The sequence below is a fragment of the Thermobia domestica genome, chromosome 15, assembly GCF_964235325.1.
Source record: "Thermobia domestica chromosome 15, izTheDome1.hap1.1, whole genome shotgun sequence".
In the NCBI taxonomy this organism is placed as follows: domain Eukaryota; kingdom Metazoa; phylum Arthropoda; class Insecta; order Zygentoma; family Lepismatidae; genus Thermobia; species Thermobia domestica.
In genome coordinates this window covers 165,053,843-165,062,985 of record NC_137468.1, presented here as the reverse complement: position 1 = coordinate 165,062,985, position 9,143 = coordinate 165,053,843, and the positions used below count along the sequence as shown (strand labels likewise).

General features: G+C 33.9%; 1 protein-coding gene across 4 annotated transcripts in view; it reads right to left on the bottom strand.

The window, feature by feature from the left end:
- The window catches only part of LOC145671337 (bifunctional 3'-5' exonuclease/ATP-dependent helicase WRN-like), a 141,657-nt gene that overhangs the window by 48,892 nt on the left and 83,622 nt on the right, over positions 1-9,143 (bottom strand). For all 4 annotated transcript variants that reach the window (XM_081740352.1, XM_081740354.1, XM_081740353.1 and 1 more), the window contains exon 13: positions 3,760-3,889. In XM_081740352.1, coding sequence (XP_081596478.1) covers positions 3,760-3,889 — 130 coding nt within the window. The remainder of the gene's footprint in view (positions 1-3,759; positions 3,890-9,143) is intronic.

Genomic DNA, 9,143 nt, shown 5'->3' with positions numbered 1-9,143 from the left:
AATAATAATAATAATAATAATAATAATAATAATAATAATAATAATAATAACTACATTCTAGTAGTGTTGAGGGAATTATTATGGCTGATTGTGATTTCCTGAACACTAAAATTCCGGATTTATTTTCAGATTTCCGAATATTTTGTGGATCAATGTAAGAAGAAATTTACACTAAGGAGGAATCACACTGGAATATAGCAGTTTTACCCCTGTGCGACTTTGATACGACTTTACCCCTGTGCGATTTTTGGATAGGTTCGAAAGTTGTCAATCACCCTCGTGTAATATATATATATATATATATATATATATATATACTATAGAACTGTAAGGCAAGAATAACTGTGAAGTTACGAAATATAAATAAACCACCGAGTGGGATTCGAACCAGGTTCAAAAGTGTTGAATCCCCACAAAAGGAAACAAACTGCGTAGCTGTTGAAAGAACTGCAAAGCTTTCCTTCAGTTGTACAGATAGATAATGAATTGAATTCCACAACAACCCTCTTTGTTTCTTTTAATGATATTTATGGTCAAAAAGCTGTGCGTTTTACTTACAACAAAGTTTTCTGCATTTGTCAAAGTACTACTTCATTTTAAAAGAACGAATGCAATAAGTAACAAAAGAGAAGCTACGTATTTCAAACAGTGAACTGTGAGTTGTGTTCGGAAGTCTCATTTTTTCTTCATGACTTCCCTTCCTATTATTTCGAATGCGTTGTTGCCAAATTGACAATGTAAAAGGACTTAGAAAAATTCAGTAGCGCAATTACATTTTAGAAGTCTTTAGCCGGTCAAAATATAGTTCAGGAGGTAAAATATCCTCGCAATCGGATATCCGGGGAGGGAATGTCTTGGGAAGGACTATTGGACGGGAGAGTAACAATGTGGGGAAGATAAGCAAGAGTTAAAGGTTTAGGATTGGGACGTACGAAGCATTTTACTGGGAGGGAAGTTAGAAAGTCAAAGAAGAAATGAAACAAAATAATTTAGACTTGGTAGGAGTTTGTGTAGTTAGATGAAAAGGTGTTCAGCAGTGAAGGATATAGAATGTTTTACTTAGGCAATGAAAGGACAGTCAACATGATGTGGAAATAAGGAATAGAAAGAGCAAGGGAAGAGTTTTACAAAAGAAAGTGCAAGGACATAAAAGAATTAGAAAGAATTGAGAAATATGAAGAAATGTATAATAAAGTGAAATCTAAGGAACTTCGGAGGAAACAGGGGGGTATTATAATGGCACTGGAAAATAAAAATGGGAAGGTAGTCAGCGGGAAAAGTGGAATCTTAACAATATTGAAAGAATATGTTGAGAACTTGTATAAGAGTACGGATAGACCGTGTGGCCTAGATGCTGAAGTAGAAACTGAAATCACGAGGATGATAAAGGGTTTAGTATTCTTCGGGATGAATTTGAGAAAGCTATATCAGATTAGGGACGGAAAGGCAAGCGGGATAGATAATATATGGGAGACAAGGGCAAAACAAAAATTGTTCCGACTCAGAAATGTAATATATGGAACAGGAAAGTGGCCAAAAGATTTCCTGCAGATAATCATGATACCGATGGCTAAGAAATCGAAACCAAAGAGAGATGTGAAGTATAGAACTATTAGTCTCATATCGCATGCAGCAAAAAACTTCGAATACTACACAAAAGGTTGTATGGAAGAACAAATGAAAAAGTTGAAAAACAATAGTTCGGGTTCAGGCGAGGCAAGGTTACAAGAGATGCTATTGGATTATTAAGGGTAATCAGTGAAAGGTTTGTAGAAAAAGGGAGAGAGGTGAATGTTGTATTTATTGATCTAGAAAAAGACTTTATTATTATTATTATTATTATTATTATTATTATTATTATTATTATTATTATTATTATTATTATTATTGTAAATTGGGAATAATTATTGGGAGTTCTAAAGAAGGTTGGGTTAGAATGGAAAGATCGGAGACTTGCAAGAAACTTATATATGAACGTACTGTTAGAATAGGGGAGAAAATTGTAGAGGATAGTGTAATTGGAAGAGTCTGTCTCTTGCCAACATATTTAATAACTATCTAAAAGAGATAGTAGAAAAGAGCCTACGTAATGGAAACGGCATTTCGGTAGGAGGGAGAATGATTAGATGTGCACGGTTTGCAGATGATATGGCGCTTGTTGCATGATAAGAAAGAACTGTATCATTAGTGGCGTGCTAGAAAGTATGATGGCAGGAAAGAGAGGGGGAGACGAAGGAGGTTACAATTGATGGATGGTATCAAAACAAAAATCATATGTGAAGAGAAGAAGCTAGCTGAAGACAGTGGAGCATGGATGCTACTCTGTTGCGGCAAGTGACCTGCCAATAATGGCAGATTACCTATGATGATGATGATGCTCATTACATGGATGTTTTTTATTATTTTATTTTATTTTTTTTTTTCATAGGTCTACTTTCGTTAACTGGAAGAATATCTTTAATGGACATTTCGATTCCGCTAAAGATAGATTTTACTGTAATAAGATTTTCAAGAGAAAATGGACGAATTATGGATCTTCAATACAGTTAAAATAAGTAATGAGAAGGAACCAAAATCTTGGATATAAATAGTAACTTTTATTTACAAGTTCCCTTAGCCAGATGTACGCTGCGTTAAGATGGTTTGTGCTAAAGTTTTCTTTCATCGTGCAGTTACGTAGTTTCTATTTTGCTGCAATCGATGTAATGACCCGGTTTTCTACTTTTCATTTATGTTATTATTAGCATTATTACTTTTTTTTATTTTTTTTTTTATACTAGATGAGTAATTTGAAATATTGTAAGGTGTTCAACACGCTCAATAAATAATAATTTCCTCATATTTTATTACTAGTTATATATATACTTTTGACAAGGGTTAGGTGGTAGAGCAGCCATGGCTGAACCTCGCCCGCTTCAATAAAGACATTTTCATTTCATTCATTTCATATATATAATGGCGAAACTGACTACATGATAATTTCGTTTTATATAACACCACCCATGAACAAAGGAAGTTTTTATCCTTCTTTCTACATTTCTTCCTCTATATGTCACGTATGCATGACGATTACCCGTAAGGCAAAACCGAAATAAAATGGAATTAACTTAACATCCTCTGATTATGTTTTACAGCAGTGCTTTTTCTTTCTTTCTTTTTTTTTTTTTTTCAGTTTTTGGCACACTATGCAATATAAAATTCTACGGCATACCTTTAAAAAGTAATTTTTTTTTTCATTGTTAATGCCAAGTTACCTTGTATTCTTCTTTGTTTCGAATAAACATTACTGTCCTACCGGCTAAAGGAGACAAGCAGTTTCTAGAGGTGAGTAATGATAGAAGAACTGGTGGAACGGAAACAGAAACTTAAGAAGCATTATATTGCCTGCTATAAACTGAAGGGTCATGGATCAACATAAATTCTTCGTAGAAAAGCTAACTTATCCATTATGTTCCCTTCATATAGCACAATTTTTAATCTATGAATCTTAAGCTTAATTAATTGCAATACAATAATTCAGAGGGAAACAAGGATTAGCAAATAGAAGTTAACGTTTCCTAAAAAGCAAACTTGGGCATCTAAATATCAATTAAAACAAACTATTGCAATACATTGGAGTAAAACATTACGAGAACAAACGTTATGCCAAAGAAGCACAAACATACATATTATATATATATATCTTATGAGGATGAGTGCAAAAAAGTTTCCTAAACGGTGGAGTCGTGGAAGCTTATGTACGTTTCAACCTTTACTTACTGTTTTAAGAAATTTTCTCCTTCTCTTGACACTGCTACTGTCACTCCAGGGAAAGAATTTTGGCGATAACCATTATACAAAAAGTTACAGCTTTGTTCTTCTAAATAGCCTTCTCGTATTAGCAGTCTTCCTATAAAAGAGACACAGTAACACTCAGCTAGATAAAAGCACAATAACAAGTTACCAACATTAAACCGCTGCTAAAAATAAGCGAATTTCAGATTATTTATTTACCATTGTGTATGTATAAGAGTGTAAAAAAGCAGAATAATTGGTCAATCGACTGACGAAGAAAATCTAACTCATCTATCACTGACCTACCAGATAGGCTATCAATATAATTATTTTTACCTCGGACATCAATTAGCCAGACAATTTTAGACTATTATTTTATATAGAAATCTACACCGTTTCACACATTGGTAATTTACCAAAACAAAATAATTTAAGATGTATTTATACATTTGTTTATTATCAAAGTTCCACATACATATCTTGAGCCATTTGATACTGGAGCGTTAACAATCAGAAAGGGTAAGAATATGTTTGACAAAAAGTTGTCCAGCCTATGTAACCAAATGAAAATGTACCCACATTGCTCCTACAAATTATTATAATTGACATTAACATCGAATTTTTGCTGACAGCTGTCAGTATTCAATACTAAGTCCCTGGAGGGGATAGGATGTAGAATTTAATATTTAAACTTACAAATAATAATAATAAAAAAAAAAAAAATCTTGACGCTCCACAAAATACCTATTTCAAATCTTTGTTGTTGTTGATCTACGTGAAAGTATCAATGTTACTCCAGCTTTTGTCCAAAGTGCCCATGTCTAAATTTAATTTTTATTCCCTCAGATAAAAATATTAATAAAAAGTCTCCTATGCTTGTCATTCTATGATTAATGAAGATTTTTTGAGCAATTTGACGTTATCGATGTTATAGTTTGTATATTTGAGGTTTTCTGGAAGGCCCAATATTGTGATATTGTATTTGATAACATGAATATTTTACTCCAGGGTCTCTACTAAAATTTCAAAATGAAATTTCGTGACTTTTTCGTGACCTTTTCTTTACTGAATCACAAAATTTCGTAGCATTCTCAAGAGCGAATTTGGGTGCGAATTAGGCCGAATTTTCATTCATGCGATAGAAACGTGCTTTGCTTGCGATTTTGTAGCGTCTAAAGTCGACCATAGGCAATTTTGGCGGTGAATTTTGACGTTTTATAGAAAAAGATTTTCCAATCTCTACTTACATTTGTACAGTTATAAAAATCGTGACCCAAAAGCTAAATTTCGTGACTTTTTCTTGACTTTCATGACCGTTTTCTGATTTCGTGACTTTTTCGTGACATTCGTGACTTTCGTGACCAATAGACACCCAGCACTCTAATGTGTGTGCTACGATTTCATAGACAGATGAGGTTTCATCCAGATTAGTAAAGAATTTTTTACAACCTATTAAGTTTTTCTGAATGAATGTTCTTTCAGGGCACTGATGCTGTGTTAAAACTATGCTTTCTGAAAACTGTTTGTAATTCTTTGAATTAAATAAAGGCATATCTATTGATTTTATGGTACTATTATTTCTACAAGGGTTAGCGCAGGGTTTTCTTTTCTTTTCTTTTCTTTTTTCCTTTCCTTTCCTTTAAGCGGAACGGAATAGTGTCATCCAAACTCACCACGCAGACAAAAATTCCACTGCAATCCTCTTGCAAAGTTAATGGCCATCGTAGCGTATGATATTAGAGGGATGACTTTTCACCATTTCTTCCAGCATAGACAAACTGTGAACGCACTGTACTACTCCCGCACTTTTATGCGACGACACCTACATCGGGCTATTCGGGAGAAAAGCCCTGAACGTCTACACAAGACACTCATCCTTTATGACAACGCTACAGCTCATACAGCAGCGTGTGTACAGAATAATTTTGCACGATGGGAATGGGAAAAACTCGAGACTCCACCACCATTATCACCTTATGATTTCGACCTCATACCAAAACTGAATGAGTCATTGCGTAGAGCACGCTTTTGAACATGTTGAGACATTGCAACAGTAGTGCGCCGTGAAAGCAAAAGGTTAGCTCATAGTGAGGCTACGGGTATTTGGTGCCTTCCACATCGTTGGCAGTGTGTGTGATGGATTCTTTAAGAGTAGTTCGAAGAACTCTAGATGTTACATCAAACTGGAAAGTAATCGACAAGGAATCATCCGGTAATCAGATTTGATATAGAACATACTGTTAAGGAAGATACAATGGATTATGATTACAATCTACCATAAAATGTAAAATGGTTCAACTGGGAAATTTTTAACAAGTCAATTAAATTACCAAACATAGAATGTACAAATGAAATCGAGCTTAATAATATAATAAAAGATATAGAGAAAGGTGCAATGGATGCGGTAAAAAAAAAAAAAAAAAAAAAAAAACCATAAAAATAAACAGAAACCAAAAAAATAGTAATTTCTTCTGAAACATTAATCTTCAGGTACTGAAGAAATAATGAAAGCAAAGAGAAGACAATATTAAAGGACAAACAATCCAAACCTAAAAGAAGTTAGATTTTTTTCAGTATTTACAAATTAAAAACGAATACATAAATACAATCCAAGACGAGAAGAAGAAAAGCTTGGTTGAGGTTTGTTACAGAAAAATTGAGTGTAAACCTTGGGGAATGCCCTTAAAATAGTTACGAAAAGAAACTAAACCAGCAAAGCTTTCACCCAGCAGAACCAGATAATCTACAAGAAATATTTATTTCAAATATAGAAATAGAAACAATAATTAAGGATCTTAAAAATAATAAGGCACCTGGCCCGGATGGTCTTAAAACTAAACTATTTATACAAAATCAACAGTTATGGACGCCATATCTAACAAGACTATATAATAAATGCTTACAGCTGTGTATTTTTCCCAAAAAATTGGAAAAACCGTAACCTAATAATATTGCAAAAGCACAAGCTAGGTTTGATGAACACACCAAAATCATATAGACCTGTTTGCCTCTTGGATATTCTGGGCAAAATCTAGAAAATACTCGTAAACAGAATAAAATATAACAGAGGAGACCAAAGTAATTGCCAGTTGCAATACGGTTTCAGGAAAAATAAGAGAACTACAGAGGCAATTAATAGATTACTAGCCATCACAGAAGGAACCAAAGAAAATGGAGAAAGGTACACTATAATAATATCTGTAGATAATGCTGGCGCCTTTGACAATCTTTGGTGGCCAGCAATGTTCAAAGAATTAAGAAGTTTGAATATAAATAATAATATTTTGAAAATAATAAAAAATTATTGTACAAACAGAGTAGTATTATATACAGTGCAAGGATTAAAAATAGAAAAGAAAATTACGAAAGGATGTCCACAGGGCTCTGTCCTAGGCCCTCTATTGTGGGATATATTACTACAGCCGGGTCTCGAGAGACTAAATAATTTACAAGAAACAGCAGGAGTGGTAGCATATGCCGATGACCTCGCCATAGTTGTGAATGCAAGAACAAGAGCGGAAATAGAAAATAAGGCAAAAACAGTAATGAATAATTTACCTGATTGGTGCAAGTCAGTTAAATTGAGCATTTCTTTTGAGAAAACTAAATATATCTTGGCATGTGAAAGAATAAAGAGGAATCCGACAATCAAGATTGATTCAAAATCAATTTCAAGGGTTGAGGTCTTTAAATACCTAGAAGTATGGTTGGACGAGGCCTTTAAGTTTGAAACACACCTCCAACGTCAAAAAGAAGAAGTAATTAGTGTAGCAAACAAGATATTTTACATAATGGCGAAAGAATATAAACTTTCCGCTAGACATTGCTAGTTATACTATAAGATGATTTTTTGTGGCAATCGCTTCGTACGGATCAAGCGCTTGGGGACATAGACTAACGCAAAATATTAAGAGCCATCAAAGAATTGACAGTGCTCAAAGAGCAGTTTTATTACGTATGACAGTAGCATTGGCAGCTACATGGCAGCTACACTGGTAGAAGCCTTAAAGATAATCTTAAGTATCGAACCATTGCATTTAGCAATTTTAAGATCCGTTGGTAGATATTAGTTGAAAAAAGGTGATAACGATAAAATGGGAAGAGTAACGTTTTAATTTTAACACGTGACGACTTAGAGAGAATTTTAAAAGAAAAATGGCAAGAGAATTGGAATAATAGTACGAAAGCCAGAAGAGTCTACGAAATATTCCCAAATATAAAACAAAGATTAAAACTAGGAGGTCTTGAGCTAAACAGACATACAATACAGTTCCTGTCAGGACACTGACCTTATCGCACAACTTTTACAAAAATTGGCTTATTAGACTCCGACAAATGCGATTGTGGAGAGATTCAAAATCCGGATCACTTGGTTTTTTACTGCCAGAATGTGATCTTACCAGAGGAAGATCAAGATTTAAGAGTCAATCTACGGAATATTCAGGAAGAACACGGAATAATAGAACTGATACGTAAAGAGGACTATAGAAAAGGCTTAAACAAAATTTGCACTAAAATATCAGAAATAAATTAAGCACTAATAAGTCTAGATCTAGCGCGAAGAAGACATAATTAAGTGAAATAATTGGAACGTTCCATAATGAACAGAAAGTTGTATAATAATAATGGTACTCAAGTTGCATATAGTGTTTTGTGTTCGTGGTTAGTCCAGTGTAGTGTGTATGTGTCTAGTGTATTATTTTGAAATGAAGAGTTAAAGTCAACAACCCCGAAATTAGTGGAGGACCACTCAGTTAGTAGCAACAGGATCGGAAGTCCAATTTTAACAGAACAAACTATAGTAAATAGAAACGGTACGGAGGAACGACAAGAAAATAAATATTAAGTCATTGACTTACAAACTATAATACAGGTGAAACCAAATGGGTTTCATAAGTAACAAAAATTTTATTGATTAATCTAAAACAGGTGAGAAACCAAATAAGTTTTATAAGTAAAAACAAGTATAAAAATAAATAATAATCGTCAAATGTTTCAACACAGGAGGGAAATTAAATATATTCAAATAAATAAACTAACACACAGGTGAAATTGAAAGAAAATGAAATGAAATTTTTAAGTTTTACGTCCCACGGTTATGCCGGTTAGGCTAAAGGAGACGGTGATGATGAGAAATGAATGAAATGGTGGAATGAAGAAAGTGGGAGGAAACGGGAGAACCCCGAGAAAACCTCCGAGCACGGTGTTTGTCCACCACAAAGTCCACACGGCGCAAGCTGGGATCGAACCAGGGACCCCAAGCACCGGAGGTGAATGCTCTACCACTGAGCCACCGCGCCCCCTTGAAATTGAAAGAATCAATGTAATAATTTAAAAGATCTTTCTTTTAATAATGTTTTATTATTAGT